Source organism: Equus quagga, chromosome 2 (genome assembly GCF_021613505.1).
Source record: "Equus quagga isolate Etosha38 chromosome 2, UCLA_HA_Equagga_1.0, whole genome shotgun sequence".
NCBI classification, from domain to species: domain Eukaryota; kingdom Metazoa; phylum Chordata; class Mammalia; order Perissodactyla; family Equidae; genus Equus; species Equus quagga.
This window is the reverse complement of record NC_060268.1, coordinates 125,207,874-125,235,038: the sequence shown is the minus strand read 5'-3', so window position 1 is coordinate 125,235,038 and position 27,165 is coordinate 125,207,874. Positions and strand designations below refer to the sequence as shown.

Genomic DNA, 27,165 nt, shown 5'->3' with positions numbered 1-27,165 from the left:
TGGTGTTTATAAAGTTTTTATTTTCTGTTTTCTTAAAAATAACATTTGATTTCCTTTATGCATGTGTGACGTGTACGTATTTCCCTAGGCTGAGTAATAGGCAGATAAAGACAACACGAAGCGGGGTCCCCAAGTGGAGGCGGGGGCTGGGTGTGAGTAGATGGGGGCACAGGAGAAAGGGAGAAAGTAGGGTGATCCACAGGACACTTGAGTGCCCCTCAATGCACACACACGGTCTAACACTTTGTTTTTCGATTTTTTTTAAAGACATCTAAAATTACTGATACGATTTCAGCACTTAAATATACAGACGGAAATCCAAGCACTGGAACACAATTCTTAACTCTAAGCTCAGTTATTGCACATAACACAGTTTAAGTAGGCTTCAGGCTACAAAGCAGTTTGCTCTGCTTGGGACTTCCTCAGGATGTCTCGAGTCTCCTTTTGCACCCCTAGTGTCTCTTCCCTTGACCCCTGCCAGCCCACAGCCTCGTGATGCCAGGCGTCAGTGGATTAGCCATTCATTCTCCCCAAGGGCTGAGGGTGAGGCTTTGGTGAAATGGAGGGTTCCCACATTGATCCCAATGGACCCACGCACTCAGAGGTGGAGTTGGAAGCAGATGGAGCTCATGAAAGGCTGAGTGGGTGGCCTGCCCAATAAAACCAGGAGGGCTGGCATGAGGAAGGGTGACCAATGACCCCACGTGGTCACAGTCCCAGTGGGACAGTGGTGGGCAGTCATGATGCCCCATCATGCTCTCCTCAGCTTATCTCCCTCTCCCTCCTTCCTGAGCTCCCACGCCGTGCCTCCTCCCCCATCACCCTTGGACCCTCTTTGATTGGTCTCTCAAGGCACATTTGTTCTCTCCAGCTTCAACCTACCCTATCTTAGACACACCCATCTCTCCCAGCACCCACGGGTAAGGAGGCCTGCGGTAGCCAAGGGCAGCTCCAGAGCCAGGCAAGAAACTGTTCCTTTAAAATTTGGGTGACTTCTTTTCCATGCAGCCCTAATTCTGCTGCCTGCCTAAGCAAGAGGAGTGGAAACAGGATGCAGAGAGGAAGTCCAAGTAGAGGGACCAGGGAGGGGCTGGGTGGCAGGCAGCTTGGTCAAGGGCAGAAATCTGAGGAGCCGGGAAAGGACTACCCTGCAACTTTGCCCACGAGGAAACCTCAAGCTTGTCTGGCACGAAGTCACGTGGAGGCCTTTAGCCCACTGGGAACAAGTTGCTTTGTCTAGCCTTGTCTTAGAATGCAGTGAAAAGCAGTGTGGGGGCTTCAGAGATGGCAAGGTTGGACCCCTGAGTCCCACCAGGGTCTAGTTCAGCGCTTTTTGCTTTCTTTCTACAACATATTTACAAGGTCATAAGAATGTGCACAACCAGAAGACCCAGAGACACAGGGAGAGCACGCGCCCCCCAGGAGGGAAGGCAACAGTGAGAGGAAAGGGGTGCCCCTCCCTCTCCATCTGCCTCCCCACCCCAGAACGCCCCAGCATCCTCCAGAGCACCCCCAGGAGGACAGTTCCTGAGGTCTGAGCTGGGACATAGGGAAGAGACAGACAGACTCCCATCCTAGCAAGAGCAGGAAGTTTCAAGTAGCTCTGAGTGAGAGGAGCGGCTGCTCAGAGAGCAGAGGGCTGATGCTAGAAGGCATTTCCCTGAAGTGAGTGTGGGGACCAGCGGGGGCAGGGGAAGGAGGACGGGAAGGGAAGTGGGGGAGACAGGGCGCGGGGGATCTGGAACAGCGAGACACCTTAGCGATCAGAACTGTGCTGCGGAATGAGAAGTGATTCATGGGGCTAACTGGAGTTCCATTATTTCCCCCAAGAGACGGCTTAGAAGATGTTGATTCCAGGGTGGAGTAAAGGGGTGGACTAGGTGAGGTTCTTCCATAAAGTCCAAAGACGCAGCAGATGCTACAGAAGCCGGGGACAGCCAGGCTGGGAGCCTTGCCCAGGGAACCTCACCATGCAGGCCCCACACCCTGCTGCCCACCTTGCACAGAGGGTGCCCCTCTTCACATCCCAGGCCCCCAGACATGGTCCCTAGGCTCACACACACTCACACACACACACATGCACTCATCATGCACCAGGGGGCATCAGAGGCCCACATTCTGGTAAGAAATTCTTCACCAAAGGTGTTAAGGAATTTGCTTCAACAGGGAGAACTGGACAGATTAGGAAAAAACATATATGGGGCACTTTCCCATCAATCCTGGCTCCCACCTGATAAGGAAATTTGGGGGAATAGTGAGATGTGGCCTCGGATTCTGGCTGCCCCAGTCTTGTCCCTCTGACTTTTCACAACTCCTGAATACTTTAGGGCTTCGAAACAGAGCTTGGAGAAGACCTTCCATTAGAGCAGCCCAGGGGACCCTCAGAGGGGACAGAGGGAAACCTCAGGGGCTGAGAGGTGTGGGGCTGGAAATGGCCCCTGGGCGCCTCTCCCTTGAGGAGAGATGGAGAAAGATCACAGTCCTGCAGAGCAGAAGGTCTGCAGCTTTCCCTGGCTCCTCCTTCACAGGGTCTCAGGGACAACCCTTTCTATGGGTCTGGGTGGGAGGAAAGCATTTAGTTAAGGGATCAGGAAGGAGGTGGGCACACACACACCCCTGGCCAAAACCCAGGCCTGATCCTCAGGCCCCAGGACTGGACCAACCAGAGGGATGGGGGCAGGTGCAGCACCCCACAGGGCCAGGCAGAGCTTACCGACCACTTCCAAGGGAGCAGCCCAGACTAGGCCCCCACCTGAGACAACCCCCCCAATCCCGGCTCCTTCTTGGCCACTGCTGGTCACACTGGCTCAGGTTAGGAGACTTTCTCTAATGCTAGGGAGCCCACAAAGGGAAGGGGCTTGCTATGGTGGGTGTCCCAGCCCACCTCATCTCAGGCTGGTGGGGGTGTCACAGCCAAATTGGCCCAGTTTTGTGAGGACCCCCAGCGAGCAGACAGCTCCCTGCCCTCCCTCCTGTCTGCAAGGGGAACATGCCTGCAGGCCAGAGCTTGACCCCAGAAAGGGGAGGGAGAAGGGCAGGCACGGGCAGGGCTGGTTGAGCCAAGGGTAGCAAATTAGGGCAAAGAAGTCAGGGCAAGGCTGGATGGGGCTAGGGGGCGTGGGAGAGAGCATCTCATTTCATCAGTTTTGACCCTGCGGTGCGAGAATGTGTGTATTTTAAAACCAACAATAAATGAAAAGAAAACAACTACAAGGAGACTGAAGGGGCCCTTGGGTGCCTCACTCTGCCAGGAGCAGTGTGGACCAAGGACACATGTGTCAGCACATGCCACACAAACACACACACATTCATTCATACATCCCAGCCGTACATGCCACACGCGTGTTGTGCACACTCATACATTCAGTCCTCCCCACCGGAGCCAGGGTCCTTCTGACCGTATTTTCTGGATCCACTTGCAAGCTGCCTGCTTCAGTCCAGGTCTCTACTGGCCTGTCTCCCCCAGCCGTTGGCACCCTGGCCTGCCACGGCTCCGCGTGGGCCATCTACCAGATGTAGCCTCCGTCATCCGCCTCGCCCGCCTCCCCCTCTTCCTCCTCAGCCTCTTCGCCCGCTTCTTCTGTCTCCTTCTCCTCCTCGTCCTCCCAGCCGACACTGCTCCCAAAGTCCCCTGAGAAGCCCACGATGTCATCTGTGAGACGAACAAGCCCAGGGGCAGGTTAGGACACTGCTGGCCGCCTCTCCACCCTGCCACACTGAGCCAGGCCCCCACCCGGGTGTTCCCAGGCTCAGGGCAGAGGCACCCCATGCTGTGCCCAGCCCTTACCACAGTCAGGGCTCCCGTGTGTGCGGGTGCCAGTCAGCTCCAGACCCAGCTGGTCCACACACCAGCAGTCACCGCTGCTCTGGTCACATTGCATCTTCCTGTAGTAACCGTCCTCGTCGCAGCTTGGGATGAAGATTCCTGAATGTGACAGGGCCCAGCAGGGTGAGAGGAGGAGCTTTGGGGTGGGCTCCAGAGAGGTGGCCCTGGAGCCTTGTGCTCGTGCAGGGGTCCAGACCCCACCAAAGCCAGCCAGCCCAGGTACTGACCACCCAACAAGCCTAGATGTCCAGGGCCAGGCTCCAGTGTTTCTTCCAGCTCGACTGACTGGAGACGAGAAAATCCATCTCCCTAGATGACCTGCTCAGGCCCCAAGATGGCTCCCACCTGCCTTCATGTCTCCCCGACTCCATGGTCCAAGTCTTGTAAGCCAGCCAACCTGATCTCATCATGCTCAACACCCTTGATCTTACAGCTGCTCCTCTGGCCTGGCCTCCTCCGCCGGGAATGCCCAGGTTTCTCCTTTCAGCCCCTCTGATTCTGACCTGCCCTCAGGGCCCAGACCTCCAGCTCCTCTGTCCACTCCACAGATGTCTTCTGAGACCATCACTCTAGGGACTCAGAGATAGACTCTCCCCAGTTAGGGGGGTGAGACACACAGAAACGATAATCCCCGGCGCCACAGGATGAGTGCCCTAAGGCCAAGAGAGTATGCTTGGGGACTACAGACAAGAGAGGATTGCTTCCAGGAGGGAAGACGGTGGCTTTCTGGCAGAAGCAGTGCTAATGCCTACCACAGAAGGCCACTGGGCCTGTGGTCAATGTGGCTTTGCAGGGCAGTTCCAGTGTTTGGTTTCACGCGTGCTGGTCTCACCAGCGCAGTTAAATGCCAAGTGCTCTCAGGGAGCTATCTGCCCCTCAATCACCACGCTCTAGCCACAAGCGTCCTTTCTTTCTCTTCCCCAGGAACCTTGAGCTTTCTCCTGCCCTCAGCTCTGCGCTTGGCTGGCTCATTCTCATCCCTCAGGTCTCCTCTTGAATGCGAGCTCCCCAGAGAGGCCTTCGCTGACCCCAGGCTAACCTCTGCCCACTTGTACTCTCCCTCAGCATAACACACATGCAAGCCACAGTTGGGAGCTCCGTCTCCTTGGCATGTCCACTCCGTGTTGTACTTTCCCAAGGAGACTGTGTGCTTTATGAGGCCAGGAACCAGGCTGTCTTGCCCTTAGGTTCTGACCTGGGTTGGGTCTATTGTGTCTCTCCAGGGCTGGCACTCAAGTGTTTGCTGAGTCTGTGAGCGTCTGCTCTGGAGGGGCCTCCCCCAAGCTTTGCACACACTCTTACTGAATGGAGGGTTCTAGGAACCTTCTGCATCCAACCTCCAGCCCCAGCATAAATGGGCACAAAATTTGTGCTTAGAACACGGTGAGAGCTGATTGGGAGACTGTCCCACCACGAGAACAAAAACTGGAAGGGAGTTTCTCTCTCCTGTCTTCCTTCCCTGAGCCTCCTCTGGGCTCAGTGTCTTCCATATGACCAGGGGCTGGTCCCTCTGGGCCTCAGAGTGACCCCAGGGCACCCCTCCCTGCCTCTTCCTGAGTGCCTAGTCCAGCCCCCTCACCTGGCTTCTTCTTGGCAGCTTCCTGGATCTGGATACGCTCCAGCTCTGCCAGGCAGGGGGGCTCTGTGGGGAGAGAAGCAGCCTCTGATGGGGGCCATCCCAGGCTGCTGGTAGGATTCACTGCACCCCAGGCTTAGAAACCCAGGCAAGGGGCTCTGCAAGATGAAAAAACCCAGGCCCTGATACGGGGTTGCCCCCGAGTGGGCATGGGATGCATTGATCTCTCCAAGGTCTGCAAAGCTGACTCAGGAACTCTGTGGGATCAAAACCCCCAGGCTCCAATTAGGGGAGGCCATTCCATGGCTGTGGGACGGGCTGAGGTCCACCAAGAAGCCCACATCTCCACTGGGGACTCATGGAATGAGTAAACAGGATTCAGAAGACGAGGTGGGATGAACACACTGATACCCCGGGGGAGAGGCCCCAGGGGAACATAAGACCAGAGGAAATGTTAGCCAGAAGCCTGAAAATAACTAGCAGCCAAATTTAACTTATCTGTGACCTTGAGAAGTCCCCCAGTGCTTCCATGTGGAGGCCTGACTGATTGTCAAATGCTATCAGTTCCCAGCCTCCTGCCCAAGAAGGCTGCTGTACAGAATGGACGGAATGAACTTCAAAGGCCTGGAAAGTAAAGTGCTGGAATGATGCAGATAGCAGGAAGGCTGGGCAGCCAGGGCCAGTAAAACTCATCAAAACACTCTGCCTTGGCAGAGGGATTTGGGATTTACATGGTGCTCTGCACCCAGATTTTCTCAGTCCTTCCTCATGACAGTCTCCGAGTAGGTATTGTTATCTCCCAAATCAGATGAAGAAACCAAACTCAGGAAAGATTCAATTCCATGCCCAGGATCCCAAACCAGCACATGGTGGAGCCCTAACAGAAGCCTCAGCCTGGGGCCGTGGATGCTGTACTGCTTCTACCACACGACCACAGTGGGACCCAGGCGGACCACCGGGGGCGGGCCCCACCTCTGGGCTGGGCAGGTCAGCTGACCCCTGGGAACCTCAGTTTCCCCATTGATGACAGTTGCCACTCGGCCTAGATGATCTCTGAGCACATGTCCAGCTCTGGTTCAGGATATATAAAGCTAGCAAATGACGCCATGTCTCTAAGGTTAATGATCACCTATGTAATCACATATTTGGGGCAAATAATGTGAGATGTGCCCAAAAGTGTAATCATTGAAAGCCAATGTAGCTTCAGCTTCAGGACCACTTAGCCCTTTCCAAGGCTCTCCAAGAGGCCCCAGAAATCTTACATTTGCAGTTTTTAATACTCTTTAAAAAGGCCTCCAAAAGTGCATAAGCTTCAGGACCCACAACATCTGGATCCACCTCAGGGGATCCCTGCCAAGGAAGGGAGTTAAAGTGTTGGTTTCCTGGGCTCTGCAGACGAGGTGCTGAGAGAGTGCAGCAAGTGGGTGAGCTGTTAAAGTTCTGGGCCTGGGGAGTGGCCAAGCAGGAGCCACGCTGACTCCCAAAGAGAGAGCCTGGAGTGAGGGGCAGAGCCCGTGCAGGAAGGCCAGGGCCCCACTGAGGAGGCGACACTCACTTTCCCTCCAGAAGCAGAAGCACCACTCAGCAGTGGAGACATGGCCGTCCTTGTAGGTGTCACAGGAGTTGAAGAAGGGGCGGATGCAGACCTCGTACTTGTCCAGGTTGATGGCGGCCAGCTCCATCTGGTCCAGGAAGAGGTCGGCACTGGTGTCCAGCTTGGAGAACATCCAGCCGATAGAGTCCTTGCAGCTGGCCCCCAGGCTCTTGTCTAGCCCTGGGGAGAAGGCCAAGGTTTAAACATGCTCAAGGTAAAAACTCCATCCATCTGTCCATCCATCCCTCCACCTCTCCATCAGCCCCAGCCCTCTCTGTTCAGGGTCAGGGCAGTTTGGAACTAACCATGGGGGTGAGAATGTCAAGAATGGCTGAAGATCCATCCCTGTGCCTCTACATAGGACTGCACCTAAACCATTCAAAACCCTGCCTTGAAAGCCCTTCAGGGAAAATAATCCCTAACTTTCCCTTGGCTCCCCATCTAAGGGTTTGAGATCCTTCTACTCATCTTAAGAAGTTCTCCCTATTAGCTAACCCGACTCCCTCCTGTCTGGTTGAAGCCTACCTCCTCTAGTTCTGGGGTTTAGGCTCTTTTAGGGGCTCAGAGTCTGGCAGGAGAGAGCACAAGGCAGGCTGGCCCCAGTGCACACCTGTCGCCCCATTCCCCTCCCTCCTCCAGGCAGAGCAACCAGCTCCTATACCACTGGCCGGGCTGGCTCCACTGCTGGCTGAGCCGTTCTGCTTGGAGTTCTCATGAAGGAGCTGGAACCAGTCCCGCAGCCGATCCCCCAGGTCTGCCAGGTCCTGACCTGTGCAGGTCTCTGCAGCTGGCAGAAGAGGGAGAAGGGGGTGGAGGGTGAAGGTGAGGTGAAGCAGCAAGCTCGGGCTGCTGCCCTACAGGCCAGGACAGTGGGCAGTGGTCAGGGACGCTAGAGGGAAGGGGGGTTAGAAATCAGAGGTTCCCTCTCCCTTCTTCCTCCTCTCCCTCCCTTGCACTAAAAGCACACAGTGTGGGCCTCCCTGTGGCTGAGGCCCAAGCCCTCCCGTTGTGTGTTAACCAGGCCCCCCAGCCCCACAGGTCCTTCAGGCCTGTCCCTGTTTTTGCCACTTCTCCCCTCCCACTCTGCAAACCTCTCTTACCATCCCATAGCCCTGAAGGAGGCCCCCCTGCCTGGCTGTGGCCCAGCACTCCTCATTACCTGGTTTGCCATCGGCAGTGGAGGTGGCAGCCTGCTCTGTGGGGCAGGGGCAGGGGCCCTCGCATCTCACCGTCAGCTGCTTGCTACTCAGGCACGCCTGCTGCTCCAGCTTACACTGCATGAGAAGAGAGGTGGGCCTGGGTGACGGGGGGCTCACCTATGGGTCCCTGAAGCTGGGGACACCCTCAAGCCCACCAGGGCAGCCACATCTGCCCTCCCCACTGGAGACAGGAGGGACAGCACCCATGACAGCCTGGAGGGGCCCTCCCAGTCCCTCTGGAGTCCATGGGCACACAGTGGTAAGGAGCAGCAGGCCCACGAAGGGGGGTCCCAGGGAATCAAAGTCTCCCATGAACCCCCCTCTGCACCGGCCCGCCCTCTCTACACATTCCTCTTTCCCAGGACACCCATCTCCCCACCCCCTCCCAACACCCCTGCCCTGTTGAGCTGTCTATTGCCCACCCCCTCCTTGCACTCACGGCCTGTCCTCCTCCTCACCACAGTCCCTTGGTCCCTGGGCAACTGGCTGCTGGCTGGTCTTCCCATAGTCACTCCAGTGGGCTCTGCTTAGCTCTCTTGATAACAAACAGCTACCAGCTATTGAACACCTGCTAATTCCCCACCCTTCTCTAAAAACCCTCTCCCGCAGCTGTTTGCTGCAGCCAGCTTCTGAGAGGGGCTCATCCACGCCTGCCCTGAAAGCGTTTTCCCCTGGTCGTGTCTGGTTTCTCCCTGTGAGATGACTGCTAATAAGAAGCGGGTTGTCACAGCACTTTACGTTATCCCACTTGGTCCTCGACAGCTCTGTGAGGGAGGAATTGTGTTTCTCGTGCTCAGCAGAGAACATGGAAGCTCAGAGAGGCCCAGTGACTCGCCCAAAGCCAGGCGGCCGGGATGGAAGCCAGACTTCCTGATGACCTCTACCTCCCTAGAGGACAGGGCACAACCCTCAGACCACAGCTTCTTGCCCAGAGCTCGCTTTGCCCCGGGGCTGTGTGACACAGCGCCCCTCTCCTCCCTCTGTCGGCTCCATCTCCTTCGTACCCCTCCCCCTCACGCCTCCTCAGTGCAGCTTTTGCCCTCAGCCTCCTGCTTACTGTCTCTCTCCCTTCTCTTTCTTGTCTGGGGTACCTCATCTCCTCCCCAACTTCAATCATCACCCACAGCGGGGGGCTCTTAAATCTGCATCTCACCCCAAAAGGGTTCCTAGGCCCTAGAGCCCAACCCCAGCCAACAGTCAGTGCCGTCCAAAACGCAAGCAACTCCCAACCCCTCGGTGCTGGTAGAAGCGTTCACAGTTAGCACCTGCATCTCTATGGTACTTTAAAGTTTATAAAATGCTTTCACAAATAACGTCTCATTTAATCTTCGCAAAAATCCCATAGGGTGGGAATTGGTTCCCCCAACCATCGTTCCCTCACACTTAGTCGTCTTGTGGAGGATTATTTCCTCCTGCCCCAGAATGCCTGGTGCTTGCTGGTGAACACCATCCCCTCCATGTGGGAATCTGCCTGTGGGAAGCTCCACGCTTCACCCCCCAACAACAGGACCACAGAGCTCCTTCCCTCCATAGCCCTCGCTACCTTCCTGAGGCCCTTACCTCACTTATTCTGACTTGCAGTTACCTGCCCACCTGAGCCTTCCAGGCCCCACCACCTACCTACACCTGCCCGAGGTCAGGAGCACGGTCTGGCTCAGACTCTCAGGCAGCCCCAGCCCAAGGCTCAGGTGTCCCTACTATGGTTGGCCATATTGAATGCACTGTCCAAGTGCATGTGACCCCACGTCAGCACTGGGAGCCCCTGAGGAGGCCCCAGATGAGTCGTCCTCTCCGCTTCTTGTGATCTCAGGTATACCTCCCCCACCACCTGGGGCTGGGGCTTCTCACCACCGAGCTGTAAGTGTGGCCATCAGAGCCGCAGATGGAGGTGAGCTGGGCCATGTGACAGGGCTTGCAGACGGAGTCTTTATTTCCATGGACTTTCAGGGTTGGCTGCTTGATCCTACAGGAGAGAGATAGGGAGGGCAGAGGGATGGAGGCCAAAACAAGAGAGGGACAGGGGAACAGAAGGTTCAGGAGACCAGTTCCAACAAGAAGCTGGAGCTGCAGCCACCTTCCTGCCCCTGCCCACCCTCCCCCCTCCCCCCAGCCAGACCCTCCTCTAGCTCAGACAGGTGGAACCCTCTGGCAGGGTACAGACCCCCAGCTTCCCCTCTCGAGGTTTTACTGAGTCCACCAGGGCCTTCATGTAGCAACTCCAGGTCTGACTGTAAGACGTAAAAGGTGGGTGCACCTTCCATAAGTGGTCAGACCAAACCAGAGGTTTCAAACTGATGGCCTGTGGCCCACATCTGGCCTGTTGACTCACTTTCTTTGGCCACAATAGGTTTTTGTTTTTAATTGAGTTATTCACCAACATTTACAAAATGGAAGAGTTCACATAAAAACCTGGATTCCTGGCCTTTCTTAGTAACACGGAAGATGTGGCAGTCCTGGTCCTGCGTTCCCACGTAGCCATAATCAGCCCTTGCCAAGAAACAGCTGCCCTCTCTCCACAGGGCTGGGCTCACCAGAGTGGTCTGTCACTGAGCTCTCTTCATGCATTTGCATGACTTGCCAGGCCCCTGCAGCCATCTAAGATTGCAACCCTAAGTCTCTGGTCCCTGATTCTATGATTCAGGAAAGCGGGGAGGGAAATGGGACCTTTTCAGGGGGTCGTGGAGCCAGGTAGGGTCTTGTCCTTGGGCTGGAGCTAAGGTCCCAAATACCGCTCACCCCTTCCCTCCTCTGCCAGCCTCAGAAGCTACAGCCTTAAATATTTCGTGAACTTGTTGCATGTCAGAGCTGGAAGGAACCTCAAATTAGCTGGTCCAACCTATTTGTCCCACGGATACGGACACCAAGGCCCAGAGAGGAGATGTGACTTTCCCTGGGTCCCACACTGTTTGGTAATTGATCTCATAGAGTATGGTGATTTTAAAATACATCCACAAATTCTTCATCACACCTTTCTTCAAAAGATGGAGCCCAATCCACTCCTCTAGAGTGCAGCAGCGCTTGTGACTCACTCCTAACAAATACAAGTAGCAAAGTAATGAGGTGTGATTTCCAAGACTAGGTCAAAACGACGTTGTGGCTCCCTCCTTGCTCTCTCTCTCCCTTGGATGGCTCGCCTTAGGGGAAACCAGCTGCCATGTTGTGAGGACACTCAAGCATCCCCATGGGAGAGGTCCACGTGACTAGAGCCAAGAGCCATGTAAGTGAACTTGGAAATGGATCCTCCAGCCTTAAGATGATGCAGCCCCAGCCAACATCCTGATTGTAATTTCATAACACATCCTGAGCCAGAACCATCCAACAGAACCACCTCTGGATTCCTGACCCTCAAAAACTGTGTGAGGTGATACATGTTTGTTGTTTTAAGCTGCTGGGTTTTTGGCTAGTTTATTTCACAGCAATAGGTAACTAATACATAGGAGAGGGCCAGCCAAGCCCTTGCTCTTTAAGCAAACCCCACCCCCGGGGCTCAACCTCGCCAAGCCCCTCACCTGTGCTCCAGCTTCTTGCGGCTGATGCACATGGCCCGCTGGTAGCCCTGGGCGATGCACACCTTGTGACGGCTGCACTTAACCTTCTGGCAGGGGTCCTTGGTGGTGTCCAGGGCTGCAGGGACATAGGGTCGGGACACAGGTCACCTGGGAATCGGTATCAGAGAGCCCAGGAGTCCTCAGCCCCACTTCTCACCTAGGAAGTCCCTCTCTCCAGCAGTCCTTGATAACCAGAGCTCCTCAGTCCAGAAGTCCCACCCCCATGGGACCTGGCTGCCCTAGGAGCCCCCAAGGCCAGAGTCAGACTTGCCCTCTGGTCTCAAGTCTTCACCAGTATCAGTCACCTTCCCCCACCTGGGAGGGGCATGTTACCTTCATCTCCCTGCTGATTGTCCTCCCAGCTCTTGATGTAGTCATCCTAGGGAAGGACAGAGATGGGTGGGGGAGAAGGGAAGGGCAAAGATTCAGCCCAGAGTCAATCAAGGTTCAACTCCAGGGCCAGGGAGAAGAGAGGGCTGGGCCACTGCTTCCACATGCAAATTGCCACCATCCTGGTGGCTGCCCAGATGACCCCTGTCCACCCAGGCCTTGCCAGCTGCCTCACCTAGACCTCTATCCCTCTAAACCTATGTCCAGAATCCCTTCCAGCCTTTCCCATACATTCCTTACTCCCCTCATCCCACACTAGATGCTGCAGGGAAGGAGAAGTCAGGGTGAGGATGTGGAGGGAGAGAAGGAGAGTGGGGTATGCAGCTGTTGGGGGACCATACGCGTTGGAGCCCCAGGCAACACTTACCTCTACCTCCTGGGGATCAGGAAGCAGCAGCCAGCCATGGGAAACGGAGCAGGAGGAGAGAAGGAGAGACGGAAATTTCAGTGGGAGGCCCACCCTCTGACCATGTGGTCCCAGGGCTCCCCAGGCCTCATCATGTGGCCATGGGTGCTGGGCAATGGTCTTTGATTGCTACAGTCCTCTGACCCCTAGGGCCTCCAATGGTGGGACAGTATTCCTATGTCTTCACCACAGAGAGCTTAAGGCCAGGGCCCACTTAGGGACGGCCCTAGGAGCAGTAGGGGTGAGGCCCATGGCCCACCGCTTCACTCCAGGCCCTGAAGCTGGTCCCAGCAGCCCAGCCTTGGCCTCATCACCAGGACAGGTGTCTGAGGGGCCCATGCTGCCTGGGAACAGTGGCTCTCAGGCCCGTGCCTTGGGTGTGCCATAAATGCCACTTGTCCTCTGCCAGGGTCCCTCCCTTGGCAGTCCCCTTCTTTCACACCTGCCCACCATGTGAGTGAGGTGGGAGGAAGGGCCTCTCTCCCAGGCTGCACAGGAACTGTTTTCCACTTGAGGTCTGAGTTCCCTACAGAGTTCGGATGGTGCACTGAGAGAAAGGGGAGCCACTGTCCCTCCCAATGTCAGTGGCTTCCTCAGTTACCATAGTCTAGCTACAAATCCTCAGATTCAGAGGATCCTGAGAAGGCCCTCTGAGGTGATCTGGCTCAGCCCCACCCGTGTGAAGGCAAGGCTGGGAAGCCTAGAGATGGGAAATGACCTGACCCAGGTCCCACCATCACAGAACCCAGGTTTCCCAATGCCCAGCACAGACCTCTCTTCTGGCTACAACACACAGTCTCCAAGACCTAAGGCACATAAGAGATTACTCCTCACCCTGTCAAGCCACAAGGGCCTCCCCTGGGCCTGTGGACCCCAGCATGGCCAAAGGCAGAGTGGCTCCCACCCAGCCTAGCTCCCTGGCATGAAACCCTCAACTTGTTCTGGTGTCCCTGCTTTCCCGTATGGGGCAGAGGCAGTTGCTGAAAACCAGCAAACAGCTCCAGGGTGACCAGGTGGAAGTTCTACCAGGCAGGCAGGGAGAGGCTTCTTGGGACTGGAGGCTAGCAGTGCTAAGGAGCCAGCTGCGGGCCCCCTCCGGATGGGGCTCCAGGAGCTGAGGGTAGAAGGGCACAAGGAGCCTTGCATAACTGACCCCTCCACACTGTTGGATAGGGGTAGGAAGGGGCCAGACCTGTCAGGTCTGGGGGAAGAGGACTGGGGGATCCTGCACCAGAAGGCACCAACATTGGTGCAACAACAAGCACAAAGGAGGGCAACCACAAGGGCTTTGAAAGCCCAAGGGCTCTGGGGCCTCTGAAGAGCCCTCTGGAAGTTGACTGGCATCAGGAAGAGGCTATCAACATGGCCTCCTGGGCAAAGGCCAGAAAGGAGGCAGAGCCAAGCAGACAACTGGCATCACTGCCAGGTAAGGCATACTGTGGTCAAGTGTGTACCTGAGAGTGTGCTTCTGTACATTGTGTGCATTTGTGCAGGCTCTGGGTGCACACATGCATGCTCACAGGCATGTATTCCAGAGCATGTATGTGTGCAAGTATGCGTGTCCTGGTATGTAAGCACGTGTCTACATGCACACATGTGTAAGCAACAGTGCATGCTGGGTGTGCATAGGAAACACGAACACTTCAAGGCAGCTCACCCTATGCCAGATGGTTTTTATCCAGAAAGGATGTAACAAAGCCCACTTCTGTGAGCAACCTCCAGTTTTCATATGTGGGCGCCAAGGCCATCCCTCGTGCTTGGCCTTCCTGTCGCTCCCACAGACAGAGGGCAAGGTGGGATGGGAAGGAAGTGGGGAGGGCAGGAGACCAGAAGACCCCTGCCCTGTGAGAGTCTGGCTTGCACTGGCTCTGCTCTCTCTTTCTGTCTTGCTGTCATGTGTGTCTCTATGAATCTCTTTGTCCATCTCCCTTTCTCTCTTTTTTTTTTCTCTCTCCCCCTTCACTCTGCCCACACCTGTTCCCCAAACCCCATGTCCAAGCAGCCAAGTGTCCTGCAGCCTTTGGGCCCAGAAGCAGGCAAGAGGAAAGCCTCAGGAGGGGCTTCCAGGGAACCTGGACTGGGCGGCCCCTGGGGCACCAGACAGGCCAGCCGAGGCTCCTGGCTCAAGCACCCACCCAGTTCCACATGGCCTGGCCTGAGCCCTCTTGAGCCCCTGGGTAAGCATCTAAGGAGACCGCAGAGCTGCTGACAGTGAACTGAGGCACAATTTCCCTCGCTTGCTAGAGCCAAAGGAAGCCAGCCCAGACGCACTCCTTCTCCAGGAACTGCTCAGGGTAGAGAGTGTCCACTCCACCACAGATGGGAAATGGAGGCTGAGAGTGGCCAAACGGCTGAGGCCAGGGTTGCAAGGATTAGGGGAAAAGTAGGGCCCTGGCTTCCATTAAGGTGGGTTCTTCCCATGTGCTCCTTTGTTCCCTGGAGGGGAGTGGCCATGAGGTTATGACGAGCATGGGGCAAGTGGATGGTGTGAGTCACCTGCCCCCAAGCAACAAGGTCTGTGTGCCTCAGAAGCGGGCACCGGAGTGGGGAGGGCCCTGGGGCCTCGGTGCCTGCTCACTCCCATGCTCTGGCCCCACCCTCGGTCCTCACCTCCAATCTGGCTATGAGAAGAAGCCTTTGGGACTCAGTACAAAATGGGTTCTCAAAAGTCAAGACCAAGAATTTCTGATCAGAAATCCAGGGGAAAGTGGGGTAAGGGAAGAGGGAGCTCTAAGAAAGGGGCTTTCACCTTCCGGCCCCTTTGTTAGAGCCCTGGTGGGGAGCCATCTCCATCCACCCCCCCAACAGAGCATGGGTAAGACTTCTCCCCTGGAGTCAGCATGCAGGGATTGAGTCCCTTCTGTATACAAGTGCTGTCCTGGGTTCTAGCTAAGCTCTTTGTCTTCACTGCAGTGGGTGGGGTGGAGGGAGGCCTGAGTGGTTCTGGATCCCAGGACCCTCACTCCCAAGAGAATGGGAGCAGCCAGTCACAGAGGGGGATGAGGAGGAGAGAGGCCCTGGAGTCACACAGAATCCCCATGCTCTCCCTACCAGCACACCTTGGGCAAGCACCTTGACCTTTAGGCGCTCAGCACCTGTCTCCTGGGACTACTCAGAGATTAAAGGAGGTGGTGTCTTCAGGGTACCCAGTGTTCAGAAATTATTCAACAAATAGAAGCTGTTATAGCAGAAGAAGAGACTACAGACTTTGGGTGGAGAAAATGGCAAAGGGGCAGGAAACCGGCAAGGAGAGGCCACATGAGGGGCCCCTGCAAGTGGAGAAGAGAGAGGTCACCACGAGGAGGGCAGAGACCTGTGGGGTGTGAGGAGAGTTGCTCCGAGGGGTCTTGGAGGGGAAAGGGCAATGAGGAAGTCCTCTGACTGGCACAGGGGCAGAGCCCAGGGACACACGTGGGGGCCCCTGAGGTCAGTTGTGGGCTGGCTTGTCTATAAGCTGAAAAAGGTGTTTGTTGGCAAGTGCAAATAATGCCTTTCAACACAGCAGTGTCTATTTATGGCACCCAAGTGGGCCCATTAGCAGTTGTGAGAAATTCCGGTAAAGGCACCAGGGTCTTCTCAGGAAACAGGAGGCCTGCTTCTGTCCTGGCTCTGCTGCCAGTCGATCATATCCTCCCCTCAGAAAGAGGGATTTCAAAGAGCCCATCTCTAGGATGCTGGGGCAAGGGCCAGGCCCAAGGGGAGATGGATCATAGGCTGAGATCAAAAGTTCTGGGTTAAAGGTGAACACATCTATTTTACCGGGTTAGTACAACCAGCGTGACCTCCCCTGCACCCAGCGATGCTCAGCACAGAGCAGGCATTTGGAAAACTTTTGGAATGTACAAGTGGACCTGGCTTGTATTTCATGGTGCTTTTATATCAAGTCCTCTCCATGTATTTTTATGTGTCTGTCTTCCTTTTATCCTCACAATGCTGTGAAGCAGGCAGGACCAATAGGATCAACCCCATAAAAAACGAGAAAACTGAGGCTTGGAGAGGCAGAGGCACCAGCTGAAGGCCACAAGACAGATGAAGAGCTGAGCCAGGACTCCCTGTTCCTGACCTGACCTTACGTGGATGTGGGGGTCTCTTGAGAATGAAGCAGAGTCTTGCTCAGAGAAGGGGGCAGGGGAAGACGTGGACAGGACTTTGGATCTGGAGTCTGCTATCACCTTGGCTCATTGTGCATCCTTGGCAAGTCACTTCCCCCTCTGTTAAGTGTTCCCCTCTGTGCCATGTGGGTGCACATTAGAACCACCCACGGAACTTCTTAAACCTTCCATTGCCCAAGCGCCACCCGAGCCCATTGGGATCTCCTGGGTTGGCTGGCTCCAGTAGAGCTCCTGCTCGTGCTAAGCAGGCAGCTGAGTGGGCCCACTGCGGAGGAAGCCCACTGCGCCAGCTCTTAGGCTAAGGTCTTTCCAGCACTGCATCTTATGTCTAATGCTCTTATCTGCTCTGGTTCCTTCACCTCTCAGATGGGGCCCCAAGGATGAAAAAGAGCAGCTACTTTCCTGACTCTGAGGGCACCTCACACAAAGCAGATGCTCAATGCAGACTCACTGGAACCCAATTTCCTGACTTCCAACTCCAGGCCTTTTCCTTTAAAGCACATATTGTACCATCCTCTCCAATTATATGACATCAAGCCAAAGACTCTGCCCAGCTCTTGTCTTCCCATCCCGTCCACTCCACCTCCTGAATCTCTCTCTAGCCTGTCCTCCCCTCACCACATCCACCGGTCCTGCCTCACCAACCCTGGCCTCCATTACTGCAATCTCTCTCTCTCTCTTGTCTCCCTGCCCCCACCCATCTTCCACACCACTGCAGCCACAGGGATCTTTCTAGAACACAGTTCTGATCACATCTCTCCCTCCTTAAAATCCTTCACTGAATATACAGTTTGCACTCATTTTGGAAAAAAAAATGTAAAAGGTGAGTAGGTAAGGGGCTGGCCCCGTGGCCGAGTGGTTAAGTTTGCGTGCTCTGCTGCAGGCGGCCCAGTGTTTCGTCGGTTCGAATCCTGGGCACGGACATGGCACTGCTCATCAAACCATGTTGAGGCGGCGTCCCACATGCCACAACTAGAAGGGCCCACAACTAGGAATATACAACTATGTACCGGGGGGCTTTGGGGAGAAAAAGGAAAAAAAAAAATCTTAAAAAAAGAAAAAAAAGGGGGGTAGGTAAAAAGGATTTGTACCAGAAAGTGAACAGTGGTGTGCGGGGGGGGGGGGGGGGGGGGGGGGGGGGCGGCGAATAGGAATACAGAGAATTTTGGCATCCTTCTGCCTTTTTTCCAAGTTGCAAAAATTTCTACAATGAATATGTATTACTTTTGTAATGAAGAGAAAAAGCCACAGTAAATATTATATCTTAAAAACCCTCCTTGGTTCCCTGTCACCTACAGAAGAGAGTCCATCTTCTCCTGACCTGTTCCCGGCTACCTCAGCCCCGTGTCCTTCCAGCAGATGTTTCAGCACGGCCAGCCCTCGGCACAGCCTTCTTCCCCCTCTGGAACACGTGTCTGCATCCAGCCCCTGAACTTCTATTCATCTTTCAAAACCCAGTTTGGGCATCATCTTCCCTAATGCGCATCATATCCAGTTTTCCTTCAGGACTACTGCACCTGTAGAAGTTTATTATTGCTCCGGTTACACCAAGCAATGTCATTGCTTCTGCCCTATTTAGATGGTAGTTCCTTGAGGGCAGAGACCACATAAAGTTCATCTGTCTGTGCCCAGCACCTAGCACCTAGTAAAAATGCTACAAATAACAGCTAACAGCTTTTCAGCAATTCCCAGGTGGCAGGCATCATCTGAGCACTTTACATTCATTGGCTCATTTACTCTTCACAACAACCATAGAGAAAATTACTATTATTATCCCCATTTCTCAGGTGATAAAATTGAGGCTTGGGAAGGTTGACTTACACAGGATCATACATCAATTGCACAGCAGGAAAGTGTTGGCATCTCCAGAACTGGGGCTCCAGAATCTGTGCCCCTAACCAGGACTCTGCACTGCTCCATAAACCCACCAACTTTAACAGATGAAGAAGGCCCCAGGCCAGGGGCTGGACTAAGGAGGCCCAATCCCAGCTCGTGGGTCCCTTTAGCCAGAAAAGAGGACTGGCAGTGGTGAGGGAAGACACCCGGGGGCCCCCCTTCTCCAGGCATTTTCCAGAAACCCCTTCACACACTCCTGATTGGGCTGGTTTGGAGCTAACCCATCTCCTGCTTTGATCTCTGTGCCTCGGCTTGGTTGCCATGGAGACGGGCCCACTGTGCCAAGCTGGAAGAGAGATGGTGGTGAGTGTGCAGGCCTAGCTGGGCTTAGGGTGGCACATGCTGGGTGTTTCCAAGTGCTGTTTACTTCCTGCCATTTTAATTAGCACCCAAATCACCCGCTCACTTCACAGCTTGAATTAACCCGATCTCGCTCAGCCTCTCCATCTGGTGGGGAGGATGAGACACAGCAGTGAATTGAGTAAAGGAAGAGCAGCCCCCCAAGGCCCTGATTTATTGAGCTAAAAACCACCTGGGTAAACCTCCACCTGCCTCTTTGCACCCCCTGGGGCTGGAATCAGGGCACGGGGTACCCATGTGGCCTTGCCTCTCACTGCCAACAAGACTTTGGGCTAGAGAGTCTTGCCCTCTCTGGACCCCTCTTCCTTGTCTATAAAATGAAGATGAGCCCCTTGCCTTCCTCCCTGAGCTTCGGAGGGACTCGGCACGATGACGGCTGAGAGAGCACTCTGTAAACTGTGAAGCTCTGTACTTTCAAAAGCCATGAAACAGGACCAATGAAGCGCAGGTTCTTCGGCACACATGGTGGGAGCCTGGGGGAGGGGTGGGCAACAGGCGCTTTTGGTGCTCATGGTCACAGGGGGGCCTCAAATGTAGATTCTGACATCACTGAATGAAGATCTACTGACAGGATGAAAGATGTTCATCAAGAGACTTGAAATGAACCACAAGTTTTGTAACCCTGTTATGGCATTTATTCATTTTTTTAAAATAAATTAAGAACCTCTAAAATGAAAATGGGCCAGGCCTCTCTCAGCCTCTGAAAGGCCCTGTCGCCAGCATTATCTTTGCCTCATTCCTCAGGCAACGGAGGCTCCGATGGCGCCCAGTCCATGGAGAAGGCCCAGGCGTAGGGGAACTTGCGGTTGGGGCTGCCCCCTTCCCCTCCCTGCAAACAGCTGGGGAGCCCAGAGTGAGGGACCAGGAAGGAATGATGAGAGGTGAAGTGGGGGCCACCTGGCCTCCTTCTCAGCTAAGGACTGACACCCGCACCACAAGCCCAGGCAGAAGGCATCTTGAGGAGGCAGTGTCCTCCGTGTGGAGGAGGTTGGGAAGGGGGGCAGTCAGATATTTGCTCCTCTCTCAGTGGGAGTGGCGAAGGCTATGGGTTAGGTCTGGACAAACAGAAGGAGACAGGCATCTGGCAGACTCCCTGCCTCCCACTTCCTCTCCCCTCAGAGGAATTTTCTTGGAGGGCAAAAATGTACTTATCACTCCCTGCATGCCAGGAGCTCTACCCAGCCTCAGGTATGCCCGCACCAACGTCCTCCCACCCCAGACTCCCCCAAGCCTGATCTCTCCACTACTCCAGGGGCAGCTCAGGCCACTACCCTAGTCCTTGGGTTTCTGCTCCAGGTGGCCCCAGCAATCCACAAAGGGCAGAGAACAAGGGAGAAGCACAGGGGAGGGGGGCCTGGAGTTCTGTTCTGAGCTGTCTCAGGACCTCGGTTTCCCTTCTGGAACATGAGTTGGGGGCAGGATTTAAATCCCAGGGATCTCTGAGGAAGACGCCAGGGACTGAAGCTGAGGAAACACAAGCATGGTGTGGTGAAAGAGCATGAGGCTGTGAGGGGAGATGGGTTCTCAGGAGCCTGCCCTTCTCTGGGTCTTTCTCCATTTGTCAAATGTGGGGGCTTAGTGATTAATGCTGCTGAGGCTCCATGGTTCTGCTCCCCTACTGTGTGCACAAACACCCCGTGCAGTGATCTGAGGACGAGTGGTAAGACACACAGTCAGTCTTTTCCCAGACCTGCCCTCAGGGGCTTACCACAGGAGGAACATGATAAACACACGTTAAAAATAACCAGCAGAAGGACTCCTGAGATATAAGCCCAAAGTGTAAGTGATGCCACGAGGCAGCACCAACGTGTACCAAATGAGTTTACGGCCAGTAAATACTGCAGGAACCCTAAGGAAGGGGCTACACCTGCAACTGAATGCTGGCTGAGCCCTCAGGGGGTCAGAGGCCGGCACATTTCATGAACCACACCCCCCACAGCCCCCATCTGGACCTAGGTCTGCCGCCAAGGTCAGACTCACTGGTGTCTAAACTTTGGGTCCAGGCCTAGGCCTACGCACACATTTCCCCTGTCTACAGCCCTAAGAAGATTCACATCATGCCTGCAAGGAAACATATACAGAGGCAGTATGCCCGTCCCCAGTCCTGTGTTTACCCCAAGATGCCATTAGGCCCCGTTTCTCAGGTTTCTCCATGTCTGGCTAATACCCTACCCTGATCTGGTCACAGGTACTTCCTCAGGAGCAAAAGAAAATCCTTTGCCTAAATCCAAAGACTTGCTGCCCAGCTGTGGCAGAGGCGGGGTGTGTCTGTGGGTAGAGGGACTGCTGATGGGCTCCAGTGCTTTCTTCCTGGAGTCACTGAGTGATATGTGCCCTGAAGATTATTCTGTGTAACTTGACCATTAAACCAATGGGAAAATCAAGGGCCAGAAATATGAAGGGGCTTGCCCAAGGTCACATGACTAGTTCTGTCCTCTCACAAGGAAGATAAGCTGAGCCCTCTCCCTGGGCCCTTGAGGCTTGGGGTAGGCCGGAGCTCTTCCACTCCTCCAGACAGCCTCTGACCTTCTGGAGACTGGGAGGGGATGGTGTTGGCTTGCCATGCTCTGCAGACTGTCTAGAAGATGAGGGGAGCATATGACAGCCTCTCCAGCAAAGAGTGCTCTTCGCTCCCTTTCCTCCCAAGGCTTGGAGCCCCACTGGGTGTTCAAGAGTCCCTCACCATGCTGACATTGCTCTGGGAGATGCCAACCCCTTCAGTGTGGGAGAGGATTCGAAACCAGGGTGGAGGAGGAGGCCAGGGAAGGACCCACCCTCCCATCCCAAACCCCAATTGTGGAATCCATTCTGACCCAGTTTTGGGTTCTTCTCACACACCCACACTGATCTACAAACATCTGTGCAGCTCATCCCTACACTTGCATTACTTTAGGCGTGTGGGGCGGGGAGAGTGGAGGAGTGGTAATAAGGGAGTCCCTTTGTAGCTAAAACTTGCTACTGGCCTGCTTGGTGATCATAAAAACATGAGAATCCTAAGTAGGCAGCAGGCACTATTTGCCTGGGCCAGACCCCAGGATCGTGGTGAAGCCCCTGGCATTCGGGAGGTGCTCAGACCTGCAGTAATAATGAGTTAGTGGACATACATCACCATCTTTCTCACGGGGACTAAAGCATGGCGTGGGCTAGCCCCAGAAATGACAATCTAGCTGGTAGTTTTCCCATGGGGCTGGAGAGCATTACGTGAAATGGACACCCTCCATCCCGCTAACAAAATGCCTCCATGTTTATGCACTCATTTCAGTCTCCCAGCCCGAAGCTCAGAGAGGTTATGTGACATACCTGGCATCACATGGCCAGCCAGTGGCAGAGCCAGAACCCGAACCCAGGCCTTCCAACTCCCAGGACAGAGCTCTCCCAGCACACTCCGCTCCTGTCTCTCCTGGGTGGACAGCTGCTTTTGGAGTGTCACTAGGCCAGGGGATGAGGAGCAGGCTGGGAGCAGACTGCGACAGATGTTGAAGGCTTTGGCCTACCTTCCTAGGAGGTGCTGCTCTGCCCAGGGCAGCCTGGAGGCTCAAAGGGCACAAGCCAGGGTAGACTCCTTCCCACTTTCACTAAGAATTAGGCCTAGAGTTCCCTGAACAGCAGAGTTGAGTTAGACGACCTGAATTCAAATCCCAGCCCTGCCCCTTACTAGCTATTTGACCCTTGGATAAGTTACTTAACTTCTCTGTGCCTCTGTTTCTTCAACCATAAAATGGGAGGACTATAAAGTAATGATAACTATCTCACAGGTTGCTGAAGGGCATGAGAGGCAATACAGATCAAATGCTTACTGCAGGGACTGGCAGATGTAAGCGTTCACTGCAATCAACAATCACTGAGTCAACATAAATTAACTAAGTACCTCCTGGGTGCCAAGCACTGTGCTAGACACTCAGAAATACATTAAAATTTAATGGGAGTAGAGAGCAAAGTAGAGAAGAGCCAAGAAGAAAAAGAACAGTCAGTGCTGCCTAGCCAGCCTCTTGGAAGCTGCCCGGAAGAATGCTGTGTAATGGGCCTGTCTCCTCTCAAGTGCGCATCCCTGTCTATGAGACCCTGGACGCTTTGTTCTAAAGACCTGCAGTAAAATCCCATCCAGTCCTGCAGGGGGTGAATCCGGAGATGGCAGCACTGGAGAGCTGGGCTCTGAAAAGCCCAGGTCTACCCAGGGTAGGGCACAGCTGGATCACAACCTCCCTATCTCCTCTGACATGAAATGCCCTCCTCCCTGGCAGCAGGGCACTGGGCATTAGAAGAGATCTACCCAAGCACAGGATGCGAGAGGCCCGCGCCCACTGGAGGGGAAGATTACTCCGCTGGTAAATCCTGCCTCCTCTGTAATCCCAGAGCTCAGAGAAAGAGTGTTCGACTAACTCCCCCTAACCAGCTCAGTCCAATTCCACACTGGAGCAACTGGCCAAGCGTTCTTCCTCTTCTACGTTCTCCTGACCCCGTCGACACGATTCCCTCAATCTTCCCCCCTCAGTTCAGTCAACACCATTTAATGAGACACGTCCCTCACGCACACTGTCAACTCCTCGATCCTATTCCCCAAGAATATTCCAATCCTCTTGCTTGCCTCCCTTCTATGAGGCAAACTGGGAGCCTCGCGCCATTTTTTGATTGATTGTGAACAAGGTTCTGGCTCAACCTGGCAATGCCTTAGAGGTTCAAAAAAACTCCTATCTCTCCTTTGAGGAGCCAAGCAGCATATTTCCGAGAAAGCTAGCCTGATGAAACGCACTTAAAGCCCAATGGCTACTGTGCCCAACTAGAGGGGCTTCAGCCCTTAGGGTGGGAAGTAGGGCCTCTACTAACAGAGGAGAGATCAGAAGTGTCTGTAGTGCTGACAGAGCCCCTGTGTACAGTCTGTGCACTGCACTACTCCAGGAGGTGCCACTCACATTGTGGCATCCCTAGGGTTATGCAATGCAGTGGCTCTGAGCTAGCAGCCTCCTGCCCTTCTGCAGAAGCTGCCAACGAATCCCCAGAGCCAGACCCTCTTGCCCAGCTTTCCTTGTCCTCCTTCTCTCCCTGACCCTGTCCTCCTGCAGCCAGGGCTACCTTAAATGGGGTTTTAGAGGAAATCTGCCCTATAAAATGCCCCCGGGGCCCCCAGGCCCTAAAGCTTTACCTGAATCCCACGGGGAGAGGTCCTGCAGAATTTCAAATCTGCTGCCTTCCTTCTGATGAGCATGGGAGGAAAGGGGAAGAGGTTGGCACTAATACAGGGAGACAGGTGGGCAGCCCTGTGCCAGGGGGTCAAGCAGTCAGTCATTTATCCTCACCCACAGAGTTGGCTATTGGAAGCAGGTGGAGGAAGGGAGGTGGGGAGGCATCTTTTATTTTTAAACCTACAGGGTTTTGATTAAGCATTTCTTTTCCCTCTGACCTTCACCGGCCGCATTTGGAATATCAAACAGCCAGGGAGTCAGAGGGAGGCCTGGATCAGTTGCGGATGGGTCAGCCTGCAGCCGCCCCCTCGCTGCTGTGGCCAGGCTGCTTCCCAGGCAGCGGCAGGAGACTGCAGCTCATCTGTGCTGGACCCGCAGGGGCCGCGGAAAAGGCCTCGCTGCTGCTCCAGGCTCCCTGGCGGGCCCAGCTGTGGGCGGGGCAAGCTGCCCACTAGGGGCCCAGGCCCCTCAGCCCAAAGACCTGTCAGCGTGGATTACTTCTCATGAATTACAACCTACCAGTTTGACTTTGGAGAGAAACAGCCACTTGTCTTACAAACATATTAAAATCCGCATCTCTGCCTCTTCCCATCAGTTGGCTATGTATCATATGAAGCATGTCTGTTTTAAACACATTTCTAAGGAACTTCTGGATGTACGCTACTTAAAAGCAGACGAGAAAGGTCACAGTGTGGCCTGTGTTGTACTAGGTGGGTCCGATGAGGGAATCTGGGGAATGAGGAGCAAGAACCGAGGTCGTAGAAGAGGCTTTCCGAGAACGCGGCATCAGAGAGCGCCAGGTCTGGCGACCAGCCCGTCTCCTCCGCCGCATCCGGGCCCATCCTCCACTTCACACTCCCGCCCCCTTCTCCGGGTCCCAGCCACGCCCTCTGCCCTCCCTCCCCTCACTCTCACTTCCCCCTCGGGGAACGCCGCCTCCGGTTTCCCCTCTGATCTACAGGTGCCCGTAAACAACGTGCGCCCGCTCCTCCGCAGCCGCCTCCCCACCCCCCACCTCGGAAAGTTCGGCCCAAGGTTACGCCGGGGTTCCGGCGGGCGTCTGCCAAGGGCCCCCAGACCCAGCTTCTCGCCTCTCCCCTCTGCTTTTCAAGCCATAGGGCTACGGTGTCTTCTCTCCGGATCGGAGCCGCTCCTCCTGCTGTGGGTTGGGCTCCCCAATGAAAGGTTGGTCCTGGAAAACCAGCCTTCGTTCGTGCTCGCGCCGCTGCACGGAGGTGGCCTCGGGTATTTTCCCAGCCGTCGCCCGCCCCGCATCACGGACACACCTTTCACCATTTCGCCTTATGAGGATTGCTAGTACCCGCCCCCCGCCCACACACACACACACACACACACCTCCCCACCTCAAAGCTCCAGCCAAGAGCCCTGTCCCCGTTTGTTCCCCCTCCCCCAAAGCCCAAGGTGGGAACAGAGGGCACTCGCGTAAGACGATGCTCCCTTCCCCGCCGGCCCCACCCAGACCTGCCCCTTCTGCAGTGCCCCGTATGTGGAGCCTACAGCATCCACCCGGCTCGGGGCAGGCCTGGGGGCGGCTCGCTGCAAAAAGGGAGGGGAGCAAGTCAGCCGCCCAGCCGCAGCCAGGGCCCCCGCTCCTTCCGCCGCGCACCCCCACCCCTGCAGCCTACACCCCTCTCCGCGCCTGGCTTGCAGGAGAGATCCTGTCGCGAGCGCGCGCCCCCGGAGCGACTCCTCGCCCAGGACTTGCCCGGGGCAGGGGTGGGGCTGGGGGGGTCCCAAGCCCGCCGGCTACCGGGTCTTGGGGGACACGAGGAGGGGGCATCGGGCTGTGACGGCGACGGCTGCCCGGAGCCCGGTGGGTGCGCGTTGTTTACTCGCGGTGCAGTTAGCCGGCTGGGCTGCGGGAGCCCGTGGCTGCGACGTGCAGCCGCCGCTCCCGGCGCCGGGGACTCTGCTCCGAAGCTCCCTCCCTAAACCGGCGCCCCCGGCCCCCGGCCCTCGCGGCCCTGCAGACTCACGTCTCGGAAGCGGTTCCAGTGCTTGATCTTGCCGCTGTACTGCGAGATGGACGACAGCCATTGCTCGTCCTCCATGAAATTGCCGGGGGTCTCGCCCTCCTTGAGCCCTTTGGCGTCGCCTTCGGCCAGGGCGGCTGCGGCAAGGAGCAGCAGCGGCAGCGCCAGCTGCCCGCAGCCCGGGGCGCGCATCGTGGTCTGGGTTTGACCTGGGGGTCTTGACTTCTGCAGTGTTTTAATGTCCTTCCTCCCACCCCGCAGTTGGCGAAGCACACGTCGTCTTCCTCAGTCCTCCTGTGGTCTGACTCCGGTGACAGACGGATAGTGGGTCGTGGCTGAAATGTGACCTGGTTAGGAGATGCACTTGTCTGAAAAAGCCCAGCGCTGGACGCAGAGAGGGAGAGAGAATCAGAGAGGCTGCGCCAGCAGGGGCCGTGTCTGTAACTGTAGCATCAGCATCACGTTTGACATCATCATACCTGGTTTAAAAAAAAAAAAAAAGGAGGGGGTAGATTTCAAAGGGAAGCGTTAGATCAGAACGCCAAACGCCAGCCAGCCGCAGCGGAGCCCAGCCCAGCCCTCAGGGAGTTGCAAACCAAGGAGTCTGAATCCCGAGATGTCCCTGCTGTCTCTCCAAGGGTGGAGAGGAAGAAGGGGTCTCCCCAGGGAAGATGGGAGAGGGGGGAAAAGACACAAAACTCTCGGGTTACAAAGCCAGCCAGGCTCAGGTGTCTAAAAGGGAATTTGGCCACAGACGCACTCTCCCCCTTGCCTCCCACCCAGAGGGGCCTGCACCACAGCCCTGACAGCTGGCTTCCTAGGAGTTATGGCTCTACAGTGATGGGTGGCTTCCTTAGGACAAAAGCCATACAACAACTGGCTGCCTCAGAACTATTGCTCCCCAGCCCCACAAGTTCTCTTCTGAGCAAGGCCTGAGCACTGAATGGCTGGTGGGACAGAGGCAGACGTCCTCCTCCCCCAGCAGCTGTTTAAGGGCTCTCACCCCTTTTGTTAGCTCCTTCTAGGGCAACCCTAAAAGGCAAGTGTCTGACCGTTTCCTCTGCCTTGAGGCTGCAAGTTGAAA

The 27,165-nt window shown here is 55.4% G+C and overlaps 1 protein-coding gene across 1 annotated transcript; it reads right to left on the bottom strand.

Moving 5' to 3' along the window:
* SPOCK2 (SPARC (osteonectin), cwcv and kazal like domains proteoglycan 2) lies at positions 1-27,165 on the bottom strand. Its single transcript, XM_046654790.1, has 12 exons — positions 27,085-27,165; positions 26,085-26,560; positions 12,501-12,509; positions 12,077-12,122; positions 11,705-11,819; positions 10,044-10,158; positions 8,156-8,270; positions 7,658-7,783; positions 6,958-7,176; positions 5,406-5,468; positions 3,788-3,925; positions 1-3,652 (listed from the first exon to the last, which is right to left on the bottom strand). The coding sequence occupies exons 2-12, from the start codon at positions 26,271-26,273 to the stop codon at positions 3,507-3,509; spliced, it is 1,281 nt and encodes a 426-aa protein (XP_046510746.1). The 5' UTR covers positions 26,274-26,560; positions 27,085-27,165; the 3' UTR covers positions 1-3,506.

Bases quoted from the DNA above. Each gene is read 5' to 3' on its own strand.
- SPOCK2 (XM_046654790.1), bottom strand. From the start codon at position 26,273: ATGCGCGCCCCGGGCTGCGGGCAGCTGGCGCTGCCGCTGCTGCTCCTT. The intron at 11,820-12,076 runs GTAACATGCCCC...ATGTCCCTGCAG, and splicing joins CAATCAGCAGGGAGATGAAG to CCCTGGACACCACCAAGGAC. The intron at 7,177-7,657 runs GTATAGGAGCTG...CCTTCTCCCCAG, and splicing joins TGGAGCCAGCCCGGCCAGTG to GGCTAGACAAGAGCCTGGGG.